Raw genomic sequence first — 23,239 nt, forward strand, 5'->3', positions numbered from 1 at the left:
GGAACAGATTCTTTCAGGACACAAGCTGCAGGGAGTGACATTTAGCTTATTCCCTCTGGTGGGACCTACTCTCTCTATGGGATAACGAGGGGAAACTTTGAAGACATCTGTGTGAAGTGGCAGACGTTTCTTCATCTCGGCTTCCAGCTACAGGAGCTATGGGCAACAGGGCAAGGCCCCGTGCTGCAGGGAAATTTCTGAGGCTTTTGGCTGACAGTACTCAGGTGTTCTGTATCTCAGGGTGGTGGGCATGACATATATATGTCTGATTTCTGAGGCAACAGCAAATTTCTTCAGAGAAACTTTATGGGCAAGAAAAAAAGAGATACATGTTCATATTGATGAATACATTTCCTGGATCTTTCTGTAATTGTAAAGATTTTAAAATAAGGCTTTGGGGGGCACCTGGGTGGCTCAGTAGTTGAGCGTCTGCCTTTGACTCAGGGCGTGATCCTGGAGTCATGGGCTCCTTGCATGGAGCTCCCTGCATGGAGCTCCACATCGGGTTCCCTGCATGGAGCCTGCTTGTCTCTCTGCCTATGTTTCTGCCTCTCTCTCTCTGTGTCTCTCATGAATAAATAAATAAAATATTTAAAAAAATAAAATGAGGCTTTGATTACTAAAATTTGGATAGAAATCAGAAGCCACACAGGTTGGAGCTAAGATGGCTAGGAGCAAAGGTGGCATATTATTCCCCTGGTGCATCCCCCACAACTTTTTCTTAAAGGTAAATGTTGACTTGATTGGTAATACTGTAAGGAATAGATTGCAGGTGACATAGCGTAAAAGCTAGATTGTGGCTTCTGTGGAGAAAATGTCAAAGGCAGCTCATTTTTCAGAAGTTAGCCTGAGACTCTTAGGGGAAAGAGGAAGTAGGGAGAAGGAAAGAGAAGGGAGAGGGAGAGAGGGAATGGAGATGTCAGGGTAGGGAGATGGAGAAAGAGGGAGAGCTAGGGAGTAAGCAGGTGGAGAAGAGGTAGGGGGAAGGAAGGATGGAGAAATTTGGAAGGGAAGTGGGAGAGAGAGATAGGAGGCAGAGGAAGTAGGAGAGCCAGGGGAGACCAACTGACATTTGCTTAGTATTCTCTATATGTCAGGCAATGTGCTTTCACATAAATTACTTCATTGACTCTTCACAAAGACTCTGCAAGTTAGATATATTTTAATACCCGATTTTTAGATAAAGAAATGGAGGCTCAGAAGTGTTAAATAACTTGTTTGAGGTCATAGAGCAAGGAAAAATGGCTGGAGGCAAACACTCCTTTGTGTCTCTCCAAAACTCCTGCCCTTTCCTCAACATTGTATTTCTTTGGAGTGTGTGCCCTTGGATAAACTGAAAGAAGCAGGCAAAGGAGAAGCCTCTTAGAGCAGTCTTTCATGGAAACTGCACAGGTTCTGAGGCTCTGTTTTCAGTGGTGATGGTGATCTAAGGGGAGAATCCATTTGGAGTGTTACAAAACTTTCTAGTAAAGGTGATGTCTTATAAGGATGATCTTACACCTCATGAGAAGAAGCAGCTGTAGCAAGAACTATTTGGAACAAGCTATTTTCATTGCTCTGGATAAAATCATAATCTTGACATGAGCAGTTCCATTTCACACAGGGGCCATCAATAGCAACTGTCATTCTCTAACCAAGTAGTTGGTTTACTTCACATCCAAATATGATTCCTCCCTATTCAGGAAGAACTGACAAGTTCATAAGGCTTCAAAAGGCATTTTCATTTTTTTCTTCCTACTAGAAAATCCAAGTTAAACAAGAGAACAAAGACCTACGACAAATCAAGAGGTACCAGTACATGACACATAGTAGGCATTCAGCCATTACCAGTAATGAAGGAACGTTCAAAGTGCTCTTGAAGAAAGTGATCACTTATTTTCATGAAAAAATTTATCGATTTATTAAGAATGCCATGGAAACAGTATGGTACATAATTGTCAGTTTTGATTGTTTGACTCTAGCTGGTCTGCCCCCCACAGAACCAACTACTCATTATCTAAGGGATGATGACACAGCTTAGGGTAACGTTTCTGGAGTTTGTTCCCTGGAACATCTATATCAGAATTGCTTGGGACCCAGCCCATATCTTAGGAATCAGGTCCCTAAAATCTCAATTTTATTAAGATCCCCTGGAAATACATCATTTGAACAGAAGTTTGAAACTACTGATATAGAGGTTGACCAGGTCTTTCTGATACAATGACAGACTCAGACCTATCTTTAACAGAATGTAGATGCTAGTCCACCTGTGTATAAATTAGGTAGGACTCAGTCTTGTACTACTATAGATTCCATACCAATATTTCCCAATATTTAGTGCATATAAATCACCCAGGGAGTTTAAGTGGGAGATATCAGGCCCCACCCAAAGGCACTTGGTTGAAGCCAGATCTAAAGTTTAAGCAAGCACCCCATGTGATTCTGATGCATGTATTCTGTTAACCTCCCACCCAATACAGAATCCTTCTGGAAAACAATTTTCCTGTCACGTAGTTATGCAACCTCTCAAAGGACACTTTATTAGTGATTTTACCATCTCTCAAGGCAATAAACTCCATTTGTAAGTGGCTTTAATTACCAGAAATTTCTTACGTTGAATTAAAATAAAGTCCTGTTAATCTGTCTGGTTCTCTTAATTAGAGCTACACAGAAGACTTTAGTCCTCAGTATTGTTTTAAAGAAAATATACTTGACCAAGAAAATAAGTGCTTTTCTTTCTTCTGGATCCCTGTTTTGCTTCTTCAGCAGAGTTGGTAGGTAGAGATCCAAACATGCATCCCTGATAAGTAGACAAGGGCTTCTGCTACTTACATTGCAATAATGTTTGGAAAATCAAATACCTAGAAAAACTTGGGATTCTCATTTCCTGGAATAATATCACAACAGACATAAACAAACAAAGCAAAATGTGTCATTCTGGCTGCCCAGGATATGGAGGAGTTCTGCTCAGAATAATGATGATGAGGGAAAAGGTGAATAAAGAGTAAGTTGGGACTGAAGTAGGTGCCCTCCTCTAAGAAATCAATGAGAGCCCTCACTTACTATGGGTGATCATTCATTTTCATCCAGCTGCAGACCTATGAGGGCAGGTATCTGATTCTTATGCCTAAGGTCAGCCATTAAGTGCAGATACAGAGGAGAGACTGGCTGGAAAAATATGGGCATGTTTCCAGACATTTCACAGGGGCTTCCTCAAATCCTCACAGGTTAGCTAATTTGTCCCATCTGTATGCTTCCTTAAAAAAAAAAAAAAACACACAAATATTTTATTTTATTCTATTCACAGATTTCAAAAGGAAGTAATTACTAGTAAAGTTTTAAAAGACAGCAAGAACAGATCTGGACATGAAGAGGATACCGAGTGGCTATGGGTTATTGGATTTATCATTTAAAACAATGTGACTGGGTAAGTTAAAAAAAAGTCCATGGCCCAATTATTCATTTACAAAATGAGGATAATAGTAAGTCATTTTTAGCATTGTTTGACAATTATATGAGGAAATATAACATGTTAAATTCTAAATATATGTTGGTACAGAGTCACTACTCAAAAAACAGAATGTCAGTCATTATTGTTAGCATCAATAATTAGTGCTAGTTTGCCAGAAGAATATTCACACACTAATACCGTTCTTTTTGAATGGTACTAAAAATGACTATATAGGTCAGGAGAACAAAAGGGAGAATTAATACAAACCTGAGTACTTTAAATCTAGAAAGCTGCCTTTGCCTCAATTTTCCCATTCACTTAGGTAAGGAGAGATTAAATTTTGGAGGTGGAGAAGTAGAACGCATTGTCTTGAGTAATATGTTGATACACACGTACTATTTCCTTTTTCATACAGATTTCTTTCTGCTGCCCAGCCAATTTTAGGGTACAAGATTCACACATCAGAGCTTTTGGTTTGTTTAGATGTTTTTAATGATACAATTCTCAGACTGTTTATTTTTTGTGATGCAAAAAAAAGAACCTGAGACTCCAGAATGTAAATGGGATGTTTTCTAAGAATGTCTGGGATGATTTGGCCCTAAATGTCCTTAAACATCAAATAAAAGTTGAGAGGTGCCTGGGTGGCTCAGTTGGTTAAGCGTCTGCCTTCGGCTCAGGTCATGATCCCAGGGTCCTGGGATGGAGCCCCACATGGGGCTCCCTGCTCAGGGGGGAGTGTGCTTCTCCCTCTGCCCCTCCCCCTGCTCAGGCTTGTGCTCACTCTCTGAAATAAATAAATAAAATCTTTTAAAAAAAACCCAAAACAAATAAAAGTTGAGTGAAGGTGTTTAAACCATTCCCAAGCCAGCATCTGAATTTGCATTTGGCTGAGATGCAGGGAGAATTATAGGTTCTAGACCATCTCCGGCATCTGAGCTGTGTAATCTCTTTTTATCTCTTTGCAAAATGAGAATGAAAACACCTGCGCTGCATAACTTACAGCTTTGTTGAGAGCTTTACAGAAAAAAATGAAAACACTGATCCAGTGTAAGCTGGCCTTACTACTCTCACAAGTCATTGCTCAGAAGTCTGGGCTCCCTTTTGGAATTTGCACTGGTGTATAATCTCTCCCTCAAGAATAGCACAAAGGAAGCATACAGCCAAGGTTCTCTCCCTCATTTTGAGATCAGAATGGCTTAAAGTAGTTGAGATCTCATATCCCACAGACCAATTTTGGGTTCCTGAACAATGAAGTTTGATGCCTGGAGGGGAGACATTTATGCCAGCACAGTGGGGGCAGCCTTAATTCGGGTCGTTGGCGTGAGTCAGCAGAGCCTAACGAGGTGGAGCCCTGCCTACCACCATGCCAGAGCCCACATATTTGACACTCAGTCCATGTTTTTATTTCATTAATAAAATATGACCTCACTGTTTCTTTGTAATCCCGAAGTGTGAGGATACATTTGTTGCAAACTGCATGCAAATAAAAGGGGGGATTCCTTTTGAAACTACATCCTCTTAATAATAAATAGTTTTTGATCTACTATACATAACAGTAGTGCATTTCTTAAGACGGCAAGCTTTTTCTTTTTTTACCAAAATGAAAAGAAAACATTCATTTCTTTATAAATATTTTAAATAGTTTAAATACATATTTCATACCAAGGATATAAAAATAGCCTCTCTTTTTTTTTTTCGATAAATAAAGACATGTTCATTTACATGGCAAGTAACGTGCAATAGCTAACCACTGGCCACCAGCTCTATTTGACTGATTGTCTAGGAGATGACATGCAGTGATAATTGTCCCTTTGCCTTCACAAAAAGAAAAATAGATCAGCAGGAGCTGTGCACTCCAGAGGCCAACAGTGCTATGGATATTGTTCAGGAACGACAAGCAGGCACTCAGGAAAAACCTTTGCTGCATTTCACAAAAGTCACCTAGGACAAAATGAATCCACAGATTCTTTGTCTGGAACTTCTAGCTGCTCAGACCCTCAGGGTCTTTGGACTTTTAAAAAGTCTGTGAAACAGACGGGTAAGTGAATGCCTGTAGAGGGAACGGTTTCTGCTATGTTCCTAAGGATCTAGCAAGTGCTTGCTACAGTATGGATGTGGCTCGCCTTCGGCTGGCTCCTCACGCACGCTCCTGCAGGACTCCCAGCTTAGCCCAGTCTTCACACCTGCCCGAGGCAAAAAAGGCAAACTAAAGCTGTCATGCAGTGGTGGGTTTGGAACTGGCAGCTGCTGCACGTGCGCAAATATCATACGTTTATGGCTTTACTATCTTTCATTTCTGCTGTGCTTGTGACAACTTCCAGTGGAAAGTTTTCCAAGGGTTCCGTAGAGATTGATGCTGCTCCTTCCCTGTCCCAAGATCCTGGCAAGTTTTCCAGACTGAAGGAACTCGTGACTCCTTGGCTGAAGCTGCCCTCCTCTGATCTGCTTGGGAGAACCAGATGCAAGGACGTTTCTGAGGAGGAGCAGAGGGAGGATGAGAGGGTCGCTGAAATGGACTGCAGAGGTGTCAGTGTAGAATCTGAATGTGGGGAGATGCACCTTAAAAATTGCAGATGACCTTCTTGGACGACCTGGTAGTGCGCAGGTGAATAATCAAGGTTTGGAGAATGATAAAGTTCAGTGTCAGCTGGATTTTGCTCATGAGCTCCAGTTCGCTGGGGGCTGCTCCCCACAGAGGAGGGATCCACACTCCAAATGTGTGAGGTGACATTACCATGACAGAGTTGTGCTTGAGTATAAGCAGCTCCCCCAGCTTGTAAGTGTAGGCAAGGTTGGTGTGTGCTCCAGGTCATCCTGGTCTGTAAGCTGTCCCTGGAGGGACACACGGATGTGGAGTGCAGAGAGCAAAACCGTGACGGTTGCTGAGGTGAAAGAACATTTTCTAGAAGTTGCATCACATTCCTCATGTCTTTACCTAACTGAGAGACCTCCTGAGTCAATGTCGTTACCTGCGTGGATAAAGCAAAGCAGAAAGCAATAGTCAGAGGTGCATGGCAGTGCTTTGAGAGCAGTGAGGCAGGGAAATGAGATTTCACAATACGAAGGACTGAAAGGCTGCCCACCTCTAACTCCAGCCAAGTCCAAGGGGTGGATGGGAAAGTTGGGCACCTAATCTACAGCCATTCTTATTCTGAGGGAACCTACAGAGATATTCATAGTTGTGTTCTTAATCAGTGACTCTGGGGTTCTTGAACTAAATTAGAGACGTGGGTCAATTATCTCTTGTATCTCGTACATACAGACAGTACCTTAAGTTAATGGGTTACACAGTGGTGCACACAAATCATCCTCAGACACCTCAAAAACCAGTATGGAGTGGTGGGTATTGTATGTAAAGCACTCAGCACACCATCTGTCCAGAGTAGATAGTAAATAATAACCCTCACTTTCGTCATTTTTGGTTGAGATCCATGCTCATTGTAGGTTCAGGGGCAAACTAGCCTTCAGGGATGATGAAGGTGGTAAGCAAGAACCTGCACCAGATCGGTGAGGGAGGGAGTTGCAGAAAGAGGGAACACAGCCAAATAAGAGAAACCTGAAAGCTAGGTAGGTGCAGATCAGATGGTGTGGAGCCTTGGGGCGTTGTGGTAGATCAGTGAACCTGGAGCCTTGTGGAATTGTAACCCAGATTATGTGGTATGTGCTTTATTCACTTTTCTAGCCAAGACATTTACCTTTTGTAAGATTTTCCAAGTAGACACAACCCTCAAACACCTAAGACCCACTGAAAAGTCTTCATTATTCATTTTATACTTAAAACCGATAATAAAATCTGTCAGAGGATCTATTTTCTTGCCAACCACATCACTTTTTTCTAACCATGGAAGACCACCAGAAGATTGAATCTAGCTTTTCTGGAGTGCTTACATTCTTCAAAGTGAGGAAAAGAAAGCAGGACACAAACATGTATTTTCTAATCTTTGGTGATTTGTAACAATAACACGATGGTGTAATACTTTGCCTTCATTGCTATGATTGTATTTTATAAAGGACCTTCTGTGACTTGATTATTCTATCATGAACCACAAAACTCCAATATAAGCACCTGAACCCATTGACTATCCTCAAAAAACAAAACAAAACAAAAGGCAAGTTCGACTTCAGTGATGCCAGATCCAAGATTGCTGTTTTGGGCAAACTTTTTTCAACATTTACGTACACATTCCTAATTCCTCCAGCAGCTTAATTCATTTCACTTCCTGTGAGTGCGTTCTGAAACTAATTCTCCCTGGCAGGCCCATCAGGAGGTAGTGCCGCTTGAATCAGGCATTTTAAAAAAGGCCAGAAGGAGGTTTTTCCATGGTTCAGGCAACCAACTGGTAACACCTGCCTTGAAGTTGCCAGGCCAAAAGTATTTGTGCCTTGCTGCTAGCATGGAACTCGAGGGACTCAATCGAATGCCTGTCCAGGCTTTTCAACAGATCTGAAACTTTGGGTGATAAAAAGATACCTCTGAGCCTCACATTTAAGAAGCAAAATAGTGAATCTGAGAAAGATGCTATGTGTTTTGAGATTTTCACTACATTTTAACTATGTGTTTTGAGATTGTCTAATTTTATTACCTGCCAAGCCTCAATTTTAAAGTGCATGGGTCACACTTAAATCAGGATCTGGATCTTGGCATTGCAGACATTCACCCATGGGTTCCATCTTGAACTGATTAGCTCTCTTATCCAAATTTCAGAAGAGAAGGCTGACACTAAACGAGATGTTTGAAGGGATATATTGACCATTCATTTCTGTGAAATGTCTAAGCTTCATTTCTGCATCGAATTGACCAGAGGTACATTAGCTCCCAGTAAAATGCTTTTTAATAGGCATTTTATTAGGCTTGAATAAAGATAGTCTTTGAAGAACCATTTTGCATTTTAAGCACATCAACAATTATGTTATTCAATAAATGTTTGAGTAAATTTATGATACAATGTGATTTCAGGTACCTTTTTCTCTATTGGATTTATAAACAGTGCTAAGATAGGCAGAGATACATTATTATTTCCCCACCTATAAAATGGGGACACTAAGGCTCAGAACTTAAACAACATTTTTAAGGTCCCTTATTTCATTCTTTGGTCTGGAATCCAGGCCTTCTTATTTTGGTGCTCTTTCTGTTATAATATATAATCACCTGGAGAAGGAGGTATTGATTAAGAGTTGAGAGATTTTTGTTAATGTGCTCAGAATTTGTGAAGAGCCCAGATGATACAAAAAGATAGCTTCATGTGTGAAATCTATCTGAAGTGTTAATTCAACATCAAGTAAGTAAATGGCATCATCTCTAAGTCAGAGATGTATTAAGCAGAGCAAAACCTCCTCATATTAAATTATACAAATAAAACAACAAAAACAGTGTGCAGTAAGGGGAATTTGGAGCCAGACAATACACCAACATATATATTTCTGATGAACTATTTTTTTCTAGATTTCAAGATGGACAGGTATTTTCTCATGGGTGAAATAGCTTTTGATAGCCACATCCTTGACATCCAACTTTTACTGTGCACTTATCACAACTTCGGGGCAATGAACTTCGAATGAGAATCGAGAGTCTTGACTGGCTCCCAGAATGTAAAGAAGCATTAACATTTCCAGAAAACAAAATCACTATATTAGCCTGAACTAAAAGCAAACAAAGAATCCAAGGAAATAGAGCTTTCTTTAGCTCTGAAGGGTAAAGATCAATTTATATCAAGATTTCTGTCACTGTGTCACTGAGGAAACACCCCTGCACCTTATTAAAGTTACATGAAGAGAATTAATCCCTGTTGGATATGGGATCTCTCACTTCCCAAGGACAAAGGCAACTGTCACAAGGAAACACGGCATCTCCTGGAGGTGGATACTCTGGTGACGCTGAAAGTGACAACATACTGCCACAAAAACTGCAGTAAGAGGCACGGCACTTTTGTTTACTGCTTTCTGCTGGGCTTGCTAACAAAATTCATTCTAAAACAGGAAAGGCCTTATTCTTAATCAAATGTGGAAAGCAAAGAATGAAGTCTCTACAAGGGTGGTGAGGCTTTCTGCCTTTTTATAGCATGCTAAGATGTGCATTTGCTAAAAAAGCTTGTTGGGGCTACTTTGTGAACAAGGCTCCATCCATTTAAGGAGATATGCCTTCAAAATACAACTTAAAACCAGAGTACTGCAAAAATAGGTCAGTAAAAACAAACAAAAATCATTCCAGATCAAATGAACCAAAGTTTTCCCACTTACCTCAACACCTGCTCAAATTCTTTAAATGTCTTCTGTTACTCATATTAGAAGATACTATCTCTTTTTTTAAAAATACATATTATTTATTTGAGAGAGAGAGAGACAGACAGAGCAAGAGCAGGGGGAGTGGGAGAGGGAGAAGCAGAGTCTTCACGGAACAGGAAGAATGTGGGGCTCAATCCCAGGACCCCGAAATCATGACCTGAGCCGAAGGCAGCGTCTTAACCAACTAAGCCACCCAGGTGCCCAATACAGCCTCTTTTTAAGTGGATATTACAAAGCCCTTAACAAGCCCTATCTCTCTCTCTCTTCCTTTCTTTCTCTTCCTTCCTTCCTTTCTTTTCCTTCCTTCCTTCCTTCCTTTCTTTCTTCTTTCTTTCTTTCTTTCTTTCTTTCTTTCTTTCTTTCTTTCTTTCTTCTTTCTTTCTTTCTTTCTTTCTTTCTTTCTTTCTTTCTTTCTTTCTCTTTCTTTTTTTTCTTTTCTTTTCCCTCCTTCCTTCCTTCCTTCCTCCCTCCCTCCCTCCTTCCCTCCCTCCCTCCCTCCCTCACTTCTTCCTCTCATACCTCTAGGTGAATGACCCCATTTTTCCAGGTGTTGTTGAAAAGGTTAATGTTGGTAAGGGGATGGGATGGGGTGAGGATAGGATTTGGATTCTTTTCTAATCCATTTTAGGGATTGTTTTACTAATTAAAGATGCTCAATGCCCTTCCTTTCTTTCTTTCTTTCTTTCTTTCTTTCTTTCTTTCTTTCTTTCTTTCTTTCTTCTTTCTTTCTTCTTCTTTCTTTCTTTCTTTTCTTTCTTTTCTTTCTTTCTTCTTCCTCTCTTTCTTGACCCTGAGATCAAGAGTCAGATGCTTAATCAACTGAGTCACCCAGGTGTCCCCCCATCACATTTTTTAGTGGCACCTATTTACTGACTCCCATATCTCATGACTATGAGTGCCAAGTGACAAACTTAATTAAGTTATTCAGAATTGTTTTATCAGCTGAAATTTGGTAAACTTTTTTGCATCTCTGGTTGCTACCGTAGCTGGCTATTTTAGATGTGGCCTTCTGATTATTTCTATTTATAAAACTGATAAATAAACCATAACTTAATACACATTTTCCCCTTGTGTATTAAATTATATTCCTTTATTCATTCCCCCCTCCTTCCACTTCCTTCTCTTAATTCTTCTGTGAATAAGAACCCATCAGTCTGGGATTTAAAACTGTCGGCCAAACCAGTTCACCATCACCATCTGCAGAGCCAATTGTTCACATCCAAGATTTCTCTATCCCTTCCAAAGTCCCAACTGCTAGAAAGAAGTGTTGAAAACACCATCTGTGCTTCCAAGTGGTTCAGTTTTCTATCCAAAACTTTGGATCATCTAAAGATTCTTCTCTTCTCTGTTCTCCCAGTAACATGTATTTTACCACACGAATCATTAGGTGTTTAGCAGATTTTTAGGCAGTACATTTGCTCTTGTTTAGCAGCATCTTCTGTCATGAATAGAAACACTCATGTGACACCGGACTGGTCAATTATCCATGATAATCCACAAAGTGATCATCCCATACCTTTAAGAAGGAAGTCACTAATTGCCACAATTTTTCTATTTTTTGCCATATCCAGCTTTTCTCAGAACTTCTTTTTGCTAAGAAATAGTTATTGTTGCCTACATTTCCAAGGTATCTGTTTTTCTTTTCTTATGTTTAATTTGCACCACTGATGTGATGCTACTTCTCACCCTCAATCATATGTCCACAGATACTTTGTTGTGAGGATTAAATAATACAATGGAGTTAATGTTTGGTCCCTACATATAACTGATGCTTGCCAGGATCCCCAGTATCTGCATTTGATAATGCAAAACAGCTCAGTTGAAAACTTCTTCATGGTAGGGAATACTGACCCAGGAAACATTTAGCCCAAAGAGAATAAAGGACATATATAACTCCTCTTCAGCCTCAGCACGGAGAGACAAACCATGCTGTTAATGCTTTTACAGAATTAATTTGGGAGAAATAGAGTCTCCAAGTTTTAGCATCACTTGTGTAGCTCTTTGCCGTAACAAATAGTAACAGCGATAACCAAAGCCTTTGAAAAATGTTGATCTAAGGTTTGAGTAATTGCAGTCAGATGGATTGAGAAATCTCTATAAAGGATGCATGAGCCAAAATACAACAATGTTCAGCAGGATTAGCTGGGGGCAGGTATGACTAGTCATTATTGTGCTTTATAATAGCTCTAGTCTCTGTATAAATCCTGCCATTTACAACTCTTTGTTGATACATGAGTAAGTTAATGAATAATAAGTTGCATGGTTAATTTCTTAGTATGAGTTTCTAATATTTTCATTTGAACTTAAATAACTTTCACCAATCTCCCCTAAATAGCACTGCAAGACACAGATTTAAGTACCACTATATCTCTAGCAGGTAAGAATGTTTTATATGATGTCAGTATCTCATAGACATCCCCCTCACTTCAAAATGGGAGGTTTTAAAACCATTGTGTTATTACATAGTTGAAAAAAATCCATCTGGGATGCTGGTGACCTATTGTTCCAATAAGACTGTGCACTGCCAGTTTTTACACTTAGATTATGTGCCTTTTAGTGTAAACACAGATTTGCTGTTCTGGTGTGTCTCTGGATTGTGCCTTTTGGGAACAGGAATGTGAGTTTCACAAGGAAGACCAGAATTGACAATACCTTTTATTTCACGTAGAAAGTAGCTAACTTTTGCTTTCTATTATTCATGTTTTACATTTTTCAATCTTGGCTATTGGCATGGTATGATTCATGGCCTCTGAGTATAACTGGAACTTCAATTGATAGAAAAAAAATGCCGTTTCCATTTTTGTACATTCAGTGAGCAGATGGGTAATGCATCTGTTGATATAATCTTCTTAGCTTGAAGAGTTCTTGACCCATCACTCAATTTTTGCCAAACATGTACACATTTTCCTGCTAGACACAATTTTTCTAAATTCCCGGTCCTAATTACACCAATCCTCTCCATCCCCCACCCCCCGCCATGAACACATATACATTTTTACAAGCTCTGATTCAGGTAATTAAATGGTCTTTCATTTAATCTTTTGTTATGTTGCATATTTATCATGGGATTCAGACAAGTTCAATCAAACTCCATAAGCAGGCAAAACAAAAAGGACGATCGGTATAATTTCATCCTTGTGTCTTTTGCTTCACAACACATTCAAAAACAAATGACAATCTTTTTATCTGTCAGCTAAAATAATAATCATACTCGGCACTTGCATAAATTTCATCCAAATGAGAATCTCAATCCCATTACTAACGAAAGTTGTAAATCTTGTTCTACAGCTGGAGAGACTAGAATGTTGGGAGGTGAAATGGTTTACCCGAGGTCACACAGGAATAGTACCAAGGGCTTTACTTTTGCAGGTGCATCTGATGCCACTTAAATTATAAGAGAAGAATTACAAGTCTTGAAAGTGATTACTCCAATGGTTTCATTGAATTTCTGCAAACTCAGGCCTTTGGACACGACTTTATTACTTTAGCTGTATTGTTGTAATCCATTATTTATCAACCCTTTGATTGCTTTCCTCATCTACTTTCCCACTTCCTGTGACAAAGTTTGATTAGTATCCAAATTGCTGTCTGGCTAAAGGATCTTCACTGCTATTAGTGAAAAATCTGTCTCATCTCAGAATACAAACTGTATTGACACTGCTTATCAAGACAATGAATAGAGGAATTACTTGGGGATCTTGACACCATGTATACTAAGACTCGGTAGGTATGGGGTGGGATTCTGCATTTCTGTTAAGCTCCCAGTTGATGCGAGTGCTGCTGGTTGTCGTATTCTAAGTCAGATCATGACTTCCTATTATGGATCTAGTCCCTTTGGTTAACTCTTCGTGTACTAGTCTTTCAGTAAGAGCTGAGAATCTAGTCTAAACAGCTTTTCTCAATTCCTTTGACAAGTCTGTAGTTGGAGTTTTTTTTTTTGTTTAGATCTTCTTTTAATTTCTTTCAACAATATTTTGTCATAACCATAAGAGACTCTTAATCATAGGAAACAAACAGGGTTGCTGGAGGGGAGGAGAGTGAGGGGATGGGATAACTGGGTGATGGACATTAAGGAGGGCACAGGATATAATGAGACTGGGTATTATAAAAGACTGATGAATTACAGACTTCTACTTCTGAAACCAACAGTATATGTTAATTAATTGAATTTAAATAAAATAAGCACAAAAAAACACATATTTTGTCATTTTTGGTGTACAAGTCTATACCTCCTTGGTTAAATTTATTCCTAAGTACTTTATTCTTTTTGATATTACTGTAAATGAGATTGTTTTTCTTAATTTTTCTTTCTGATAGTTCATTATCAGTGGATAGAAATACAACTGACTTTTATATATTGACTTTATATCCTGCAGCTTTACTGAATTCATTTATTAGTTCTAACAAATTTTGGTGGAATCTTGAGGGTTTAGGGTCTTTGTGATTGTTGAAACTGTTGTCTTTCTTCTTGGTGGCTCCCAGTAGTTGAGGGTGTCCCAAGATCTGTCAGTGTCCCAAAGTGGAGGATCATAGAGAGTACCTAGGTGCACGTGGATTGTCCTTAGGCAGCAGCTGGGAAAGTATGCAGTAATATCCCTTTCAGGGAGAAACTAGGAAATGGGCATTTTTGCATGCTCCCTCTCTGCTGAACTTGGATATACAACCATAGAGATGCTCTTAACACCCATTTTTTCACTCTTTAAAATGTAAATTCAATTAATTGACATATAGGATATTATTAGTTTCAGAGGTAGAGTTCAGTGATTCATCAGTCTTATATAATACCCAATACTCATTAAATCACATGCCTTCTTAATGTCCATCACCTAGTTACCCCATCCTTCCACTCCAGCAATCTTAGGTTTGTTTCCTATGATCGAGTCTCTTATGGTTTGTCTCCCCCTCTGATTTTATCTTATTTTATTTTTCCTTCCCTTCCCCTATGATCCTCTGTTGTTTCTTAAATTCCATATATCAGTGAAATCCTATGATAATTGTCTTTCTCTGATGGGCTTATTTTGCTTAGCATAATACCCTCTAGTTCCATCCATATTGTTGCAAATGGCAAGATTTCATTTTTTTGATAGCTGAGTATATATATATATACATACTAGCTGAGTATATATATCATTTTTTTGATAGCTGAGTATGTATATATATATATGCAAATCCCATCTATATCAATTTATCTGTTGATGGACAACTGAACAAACCCTCTTTTAATTGCTATGGAACATCATGGATATATATTCCAATCATTTTCTAAACCTAGAGTTGATTTGGTTTCAGTCTGGGATATAAATATGCAGCATTTTGGTATAAATGGCGAGATTTCATTTTTTTGATGGTTGGGTAGTTTTCCATTATATACACCACACCTTTATCTATTCATCTGTCGACAGACATCTGGGCTCTTTCCATAGTTTGGGTATTGTAGACATTGCTGCTATAAACATTGGGGTGCAGGTGCCCCTTTAGATCACTACATTTGTATCATTGGGTAAATACCTAGTAGTGCAATTGCTGGGTCATAGGGTAGCTCTATTTTCAACTTTTTGAGAAGCCTCCACTCTGTTTTCCAGAGTGGCTGCACCAGCTTGCATTCCCACTAACAGTGTAAGAGGACTGCCCTTTCTCCACATTTTCACCAACATTTGTCATTTCCTGACTTGCTAATTTTAGCTATCCTGACCAGTTGAGGTTGTATCTCACTGTGGTTTTGATTTGTATTTCCCTGATGCTGAGTGATATTGGGCATTTTTTTCATGTGTCTGTTGGCCATGTGTAAGTCTTCTTTGGAGAAATGTCTGTTCATGTCTTCTGCCCATTTCTCGATTGGATTATTTGTTCTTGAGGCATTGAGTTTGTTCAGTTCTTTATAAATTTTGGATACTAGCCCCTTATCTGCTATGTTCTCCCAACCATTTAAAAATTATTTTTGTTTGCTATAATCATGTAGGACTTGTGAAAATAAGCCCCTTTGGCTTTCAGAGCCAGATGTTTTGAAGACCCTAGTTGGGGGCTCTAGTTCCAAACTCTCCAATGCTGGGAGTTAGGGGCTCCCTCTTGATTATGTGGCACTTTATCCGGGGTGGGGTTTAAGGTTTATGTGTCCCGGCCTTTACTATCTGTCTCTATGTAGTGATTTTCTCATTCACCTGATGGGTAGGAGTCATTCAGCTTGTTTCTATTATTTCTTATTTGTATGTTTATCTCACAGGGAATTATTCTGTGTATAGATGTACATTCAACATGTATGTACACAACATATGAAACATAGAAATATGTTATTATTTACTTAATATGAATAATAGTTATTTGGACATCTGTTATTTTATCAATACCTATATGTTTAAAATGGCTCATGGTTAAAAAATAAAAACAAAATATTTGGTATGTACATTAGAATCTCACTTAAAAATACAATGTACATGTAATTCCTTTAAAAATCCCCAAATATCTTACCTGAAAAAGAAAACTGATTTACATTAATTGCTTCTCCTTTATTTCTGGTTGTTATAAGTTTCAATGACTAATTTTTAACTACTGCAAATCAGTGTCCAAAAAAAACACCAAAAGAATAGATACCTACTTGAATGAATGCAAAAGCTTTTCTTTTACTTTCATAGCAATTGAGCAATGAACACCTCAGTGAGAAAGACTGGTTCAGCAAGGTCTAATATAAAGCATCATGGAACCTACTACCTAAAGCTTGTTCAGAGGTCTAGAGTTTTCTTTTAACCACCGGTAGACACCTACCCGATTCAAGCTTTTTTGATAATGGAGTTTTAAACAAAAACACAATTCTCTATCAAATGAATGCTATGTGAATAGAACTCCTTTATCACCAAGGCTGAAGAGATTCACTTTAGAGAGTAGGCTTGCAGATCATCAACTGAAGTCAGTATAAGGCTGTAGTAACGGTATTTTGTTACCAGTTATCAGATTTGATTTAAAAATACGTTTAAAAAAATCAATATTTTACCAGTGGACTCCACCCCACTTATCATTTTATTTGCTTCAAAATGTACTCCTTTTCCTTTCTTTTTTTCTTTTTCTGGATTTGAATATGCTAACATGTGGAATAGTCACCAATGGAAAAACATATTTGGGAGATGTATCTTTCCCCTTGAATAAACATACACTGTATTTTATTAGACTTTTTTTGAAAAGCCCTTTCTAAAATTATCATATCTTAAAATTATCTGTCCATTATTAAATCAAATATTACTTTTAAGTATATATGGGTAATTTAAGAAACCAAAGACTCAAGTCTTAACATGGGTATCTAATATTTCAGAAGGAAATCTTTTCAGTGCACACCAAGGATAGCCTTCTCTGAAAACTAACCCAATAAAAAAAGCCACTGAAATGGGACTTTTAAGGCTTTTTAAGCCTTTCTATACCTCTTGCTGCATATGTGATTATCTCTGGGCCTCAATTTACTAATCCATGATAGAAGCATCTCACATGATGGGATTTATAGGGTCTCTTCAAACTCAAAATTGGAATTTTATTTTCTCTTTTATTCAATGTTCTACCTGATGGTTAAAAAAGATGTAATGCATAATCCAGCACTTTTTATACATTCATCACCATAAATGTATGGCTACTGTATGTAGCCAGTCATAGCAAAGAAAAAGACAGATAAATATTCTTGTCCTCATAGAACTGACATCCTAATGGGAGATAAAGATGATGAAAAATCTAGATAAATAAACTATGTACTGTATCAGAGGTTTGATAAGCTATGAGGAAGAACAAATTTAGAAGTAATTTGGGTAGAGGGGACTTCTATTTAAAAAGACTGGTCAAGGAAGACCTCACTAAGTTGACATCTGAACACAAGCTTAAAAGAGGGAAGAGAGCTTCCATGCAGATATTGGGGAAGAGCTTTCTGAACAGAGAGAAAAATACAAGACCTTCAGGTGTTTTCGTAAACTAAAACATGATAGACAATATGGTCTGTTCTGGAAATGTCATCTATAGGACACTGGGATCATTTGTGGTTGTCTTTAAGAAATTTGGACAAGAGGAGGGGTCAGTGGCAGAGGAAGTTAATCATGATGATTAAAGGGTCTGTATTTCATGTTACATGAGTAAAGTTTCAGGAAGAGAGAGCATTAGAGAGGAGGAAAATATGCTACAGAATGGGGAGGAAGAGAGATATTAGCTATCTTCAAAATTTAAAATATTTTCAGCATAAAAAACATTTATGTAGCTTTTTCTATGCAACTCAAGAGGGATAGAGTAGGAAATATTAATAAAAAGGCTTTATAGAAAGTTATATGAGGTAAATATAGAGAATAGGTTTCTAATAGCTAAACTGAGGAATGAGGTTGGCTGTCATCAGAAGCACTTGGAGAATTTTTTAAAAGATTTTGTTTCTTTAGAGAAAGAGAGAGAGCAAGAGAGAGAGAGAGAGAGAGAGAGAAAATATGAGTGGGGGAGGGGCAAAGGGACAGGGAGAAAGAAAATCCTTAAGTAGACTCCCTGCTGAGCACAGAGCTCAACTTGAGGCTCCAAGGACCCTAAGATAATGGCCTGAGCCAAAATCACAAGTCAGAAGCTTAACTGACTGAGCCGCCTTGGTGCCCTGCATTTGGAAAATTTTTAAAAATACAGATTCCCAGTGCCAACTCTAGAGTTCTGAGATTCAGTTAGTCTATGCCTGGCCAAAGGAATTGTTATTTTTAAAATACTTACTAATATTAAATATATTTTATATATTCATAATTTATAAAATATCTACAATCTATAATCATGTAAAAAGTTCTAGAGAATCTGAAAGCACAACTAGGTTTGGAAAATACTAGTGTAGCTTTCTATTGGGACATAGTGAGTTTCTCACTATAGAAAATGTTCAGGCAAAATAACTTCTTGCTAAAAATCTCAGAAACAAAATTCCACTACTAGAAGATAAGCTAGAATAGGTGGCCTCGGAGATATCTCTCAAATTTCAAATTTTATGATTCTCCCACATTATAAAAATACAATATTGAAGCTGAGATTGCTAAAATATTGATTTCAGAACAATTCGTCTACCTATTACATAAATTATTTTCAAATTCTATCTTATCCTATGGTCACATAAGCACAAAAGGGAAATCTGACTAATTTAGTATTGATTTATGATATTGTGTTTATTTCTAATTAGGTACAAGTAAATGGGAAGTGTCAGTTCCCATTTGTCTACGTGCCTTATGGTTCTCTAATAAAAAGACTTAAAGAATCTCCAAGCCTTCTCAAGTTCATATATATTTATTTTCTAGTCCTGAACATTGACCTACTTGAGATAAGGACATTCTCTGTTGTACTTCTGTAAAGTCTGCATACTTTAACAACAACAATAAAAATAATAATAATAATTTTGAGGCAATTCACAGAATTTTTTGGAGATATGATCAAAGTTCTCAAGAGCTTGGGGAAAGAAGAAATGTGCACATGAAAATAACATAAAAGTATAGAAAAGAAAATGCTGAATGGCAAGGTTAGAAAGCAAGTATTAAAACTCAGAGAAGGCACTTAAAAACTGGGATTCATCATGGAAGAATCACGAAAATTCATATTAGACTGGAGGTGGAATCAGAGCCCTTCTGAAAGATGTATGATGTTCTCATTTTTAAAAAGGTGAAATTCATGTATTAGGGGATGAGAAGAAAGAAAAATTTCCCTGTAATCCCTTCCAATTGTGAAATTCTATAAAAAATTTCTAATACTATTTGTAGCTGCTAGATTGGATCAATTATTGGACTTAATTTTTCTGTTGATGAATGGAAAATGGCAGAGGGGTATGTTCTTTTAAAAATGTATGAACCTGGGCAGCCCGGGTGGCTCAGCGGTCTAGCACCGCCTTCAGCCCAGGGCCTGATCCTGGAGACCCGGTATCGAGTCCCGCATCGGGCTCCTTGCATTGACCCTGCTTCTCCCTCTGCCTGTATCTTTGCCTCTCTGTGTCATGAATAGATGAATTAAAAAAATCTTTTAAAAAAATGTATCAATTTATGGGGCTCTTAAGTGGTGCAGTCAGTTAGGTGCCAGACTCTTGATTTTGACTCAGGTTGTGGTTTCTGGGTTGGGGGATCAAGCCCTGTGTCAGGCTCCATGCTCAGCATGGAGTCTACTTAAGACTCTGCCCTTCTCCCCTGATCTCTCTCTCAAATAAATAAATAAATCCTTAAAGAATGTATCAAAACTTACAAGTTATTTAGGAAGTATGGGAGAGGAACACCCATATTCATTAAAAAAAAAAACAGTTATTCTGAAACTATTAGTTAGTAGCCAGTTAATAACTAGGCTATTACTAACTGGCTAATTACTACTAATAAATAATTAATAACCAATTGTTTAAATTTCATTTGAATTTCTCTGTACTTGCTTGAATACACAATAACTCATTTTACGGAATATTTCTCATTTTTATTTCTAGAATAGATCCACATTCCAACCAATTCTGCTCCTTGTATGAGCTGAGACTGACTTGTATGAACTCCATCAACAGGCTCATTGGCTCATTGGCTTCTGGTTGGGTTTGGCCATTGTAGAACATCAGCAGATCGAAGAGAGATAGAAGAGGGAAGTCGGGGTATATGTTCCTCTGGCTGCTTCCCTGCAGAGTTGAGGTGGGCAGAAGGTCACAGAGGGTCCCAACAAAAGATCACAGCTCTTTTCAGGTGGCCTTCTCCACCTTTCTGGGACTCAAGATTCTATCTATAATCACTCTCTACCCTGGCCCCTTCAGACCCAGGAGTTGTAGTGCTCTTCTATTGTTATTATACCCACAGTGGGAGGGACAGTGCTAACCTTTGTGGTTGCCCTACACTCAACTAACTTCTTTGTAAATACTCTTTTTCCTGCTCAAGTTGCCCATTTGGAATGTGGCATTGGTCCCCCTTGGACCTTTACCAATATGTCCATTTAGTCCCTCTACTCAAAATAAGAGAGGCTTATGTATCACAGGTTAGGAAGACAAAAACACCTAATATCCAAAAGCTATATCCATATTAAATTCATACTTCACAGGATAAACTTTTGAGTGGCATTTTTTTTTCCTTTTGGGAGATCCTCACTATTGTTTAGGGTATGTATGTATGTATGTATGTATGAGGTATGTATTTATTATCAGGAAATCTCTCATAAGAGCTACAAATCTACCTAGGTATACAGGCTTGAGAACTGAAAATAAACAAAAAGCATCCTGCAAATCATTAAATAGTTGGGTATATTCCAGTTTAGAAAGCTATGCCCACAAAACGTAGCATTATAATCAGTAATACTTATGTTTTAAAATGAAAACTACAGAATGGCTTGTCAGCAGTTAAATGGATTTTGTTTTTCTATGTCAAAAAGTGAATGTACAAATTTTTTTTAGGTTTTACTTTTGAGAATTGATGGTTAAGAATACATATGTGATCATGATGAGGAAGAAATGAGATTGTACAGTCAGAACTTGGAATGGTCTCACAATTCTCTGAGTGTGTTTGGTTAAACTAATTGTCAAATAAAAGATATAATGATAATACTAATTCAGAGGACTGAGGCATACCCTTTACTATGGATGTTACTCATGTAAGTTTCTCTGTGTGAATTATTAATAGAAGTCTAAATTTTCATTGCCAGTTAGAAAAGTAATAAAGCAAATCTTTGGTAAGGAACAACTTCTGATATTGCTATTCTATTTCTTTGACTGAAGGAGACTTCATTGATCTCATGCTACAAATTTGTAGATGTGACTTCAAAATCACAAAGAATGAAAGAATAAACTGAATATCACCAAAATTAATACTTTTGTGTTTCAAAGAAAAATGTGTAGAAAATAAAAAGGCAACTTCAATAATGGGAGAAGGAAACTGCACATCATAACTTGTATCGAGAATATATATGTAATTCTTACAACCCAGTAACAAAGAGACAATCCAATTTTAAAGTGGGCAAAGGATCTGAATAGACGACTTTCCAAAGCATGAATAGACAACTTTCTAAAGCATGAGAAGATGCTCTATATTATTAGCTATCAAGGAAATGCAAGTGAAAATCACAATGAAATACCACTTCATACACTCTAGTATGGTTATAATAAAAAAGTCTTATAACAAACAAAAAATTGCTGGCAAGGAAAAGAGAGCTTGGAACCTTCATATACTGCTGAATGTAAAGTGCTGCTGCTGCTTTGGGAAACAGTCTGGCAGTTTCTCAAATGTTTAAACATAGAGTTACATTACGATTCAGCAATTCCACTTAATTACCCAAGAGAAATTAAAACATGTCCACACAAAAACTTGTGTGAATGTCTTAGGAATGCTCATAGCAACATTATTCATATTAGCTAAAAGGTGGTAACAACACAAATGTCCATCAGCTGATGAATGAATAAGCAAAAAGTGGTATATCCATACAATGGAATATTACTTGGGTATAAAAACAAATGAAGTACTCCCAAGCCACAACATGGGTGAACCTTGAAAACATTATACTAAACGAAAAAAAGCCAGTCACAGAGGACCATATTGTATGATTCCATTTATATGAAATGTTCAAAATACACAAAAATATGGGCAGAGAATGTAGATTAATAGGGTTCAGGATAGGGGGACTTCAGGCATTACAAGTGATGGCTATATGATACGGAGTTTCTTTGTGGGGTTATAAAATGGTTTAAAATTGATTAAGGTGATGAATGCACAACTCTATGAACATACTAAAAGCCTTCAGATTATACACTTTAAATGGATGAATTAGGGTGCCTGGGTGGCTCAGTCAGTTAAGTGTCTGCCTTCATCAGGGAACCTGCTTCTCCCTCTGCCCCTCTCCCTGCTTGTGCACTCTCTCTTTCTCTCTCTCTCCTCTCTCCCCCTCAAATAAATAAATAAAATCTTAAAAAAATAAATAGGTGAATTATATGATATATTAATTATATCTCAGAAAAGTTGTTTTTTAAAAAAGGAGTTAATAAATAGTATGAAAAGTCAGGCTTTTCCCTTTAAATAGTAAATACAAGTTTTTTCTATGAAGGCCATTTTTTGTTTAGAAATGTACATTTAATTCTTATGAATATATTTAAGACTTGGGTGGGTTAAAATGATCTAATATTAACTTTGTGTACATACAAAAAAAATGCTAAAAAGTGGCAATCAGAGCATTCCAGCCCAAATACCCCTTGCTGAACAAGGATGATTTAACAAGACACCTGCATTCTTTCATTTTGAAAATGAAGATTTGGCTATGATGATGTTTCCAGTAAGCTTGGCAGGTTCTTTTCTGCCTAGTTTAATAATCATTTTTGCTACTTACATGTTTAGTATAGTAGCAGGTAATGATTAAGCATTGTTTAAGTGGCATACTGGGTGTCTTTGCCCTTTAATCTCTAAGTCTTACAGAACAAGTGTTCTTTACATTGATTCAGTGACACTATCTCATCAAATTATTTAGCTAAAATAAGATGCACTGAAATATAAACACTTTGCCCTATCATTTTCTATTCTAATTTTATATTAAGAATTTTCATAGCAAAAAAAAAGTCTCAGGTAA

At 37.6% G+C, this 23,239-nt stretch overlaps 1 protein-coding gene across 1 annotated transcript in view; it reads right to left on the reverse strand.

Moving 5' to 3' along the window:
- Nucleotides 1-3,264: 3,264 nt before the first annotated feature.
- The window catches only part of KCNH8 (potassium voltage-gated channel subfamily H member 8), a 367,898-nt gene continuing 347,923 nt past the window's right edge, over nt 3,265-23,239 (reverse strand). Inside the window, exon 16 of the mRNA XM_025448969.3 lies at nt 3,265-6,399. Within this exon, the coding sequence (XP_025304754.1) occupies nt 5,695-6,399 (705 nt within the window). The 3' untranslated portion in view covers nt 3,265-5,694. The remainder of the gene's footprint in view (nt 6,400-23,239) is intronic.

The sequence above is a fragment of the Canis lupus genome, chromosome 23 (assembly GCF_003254725.2).
Source record: "Canis lupus dingo isolate Sandy chromosome 23, ASM325472v2, whole genome shotgun sequence".
In the NCBI taxonomy this organism is placed as follows: Eukaryota; Metazoa; Chordata; class Mammalia; order Carnivora; family Canidae; genus Canis; species Canis lupus.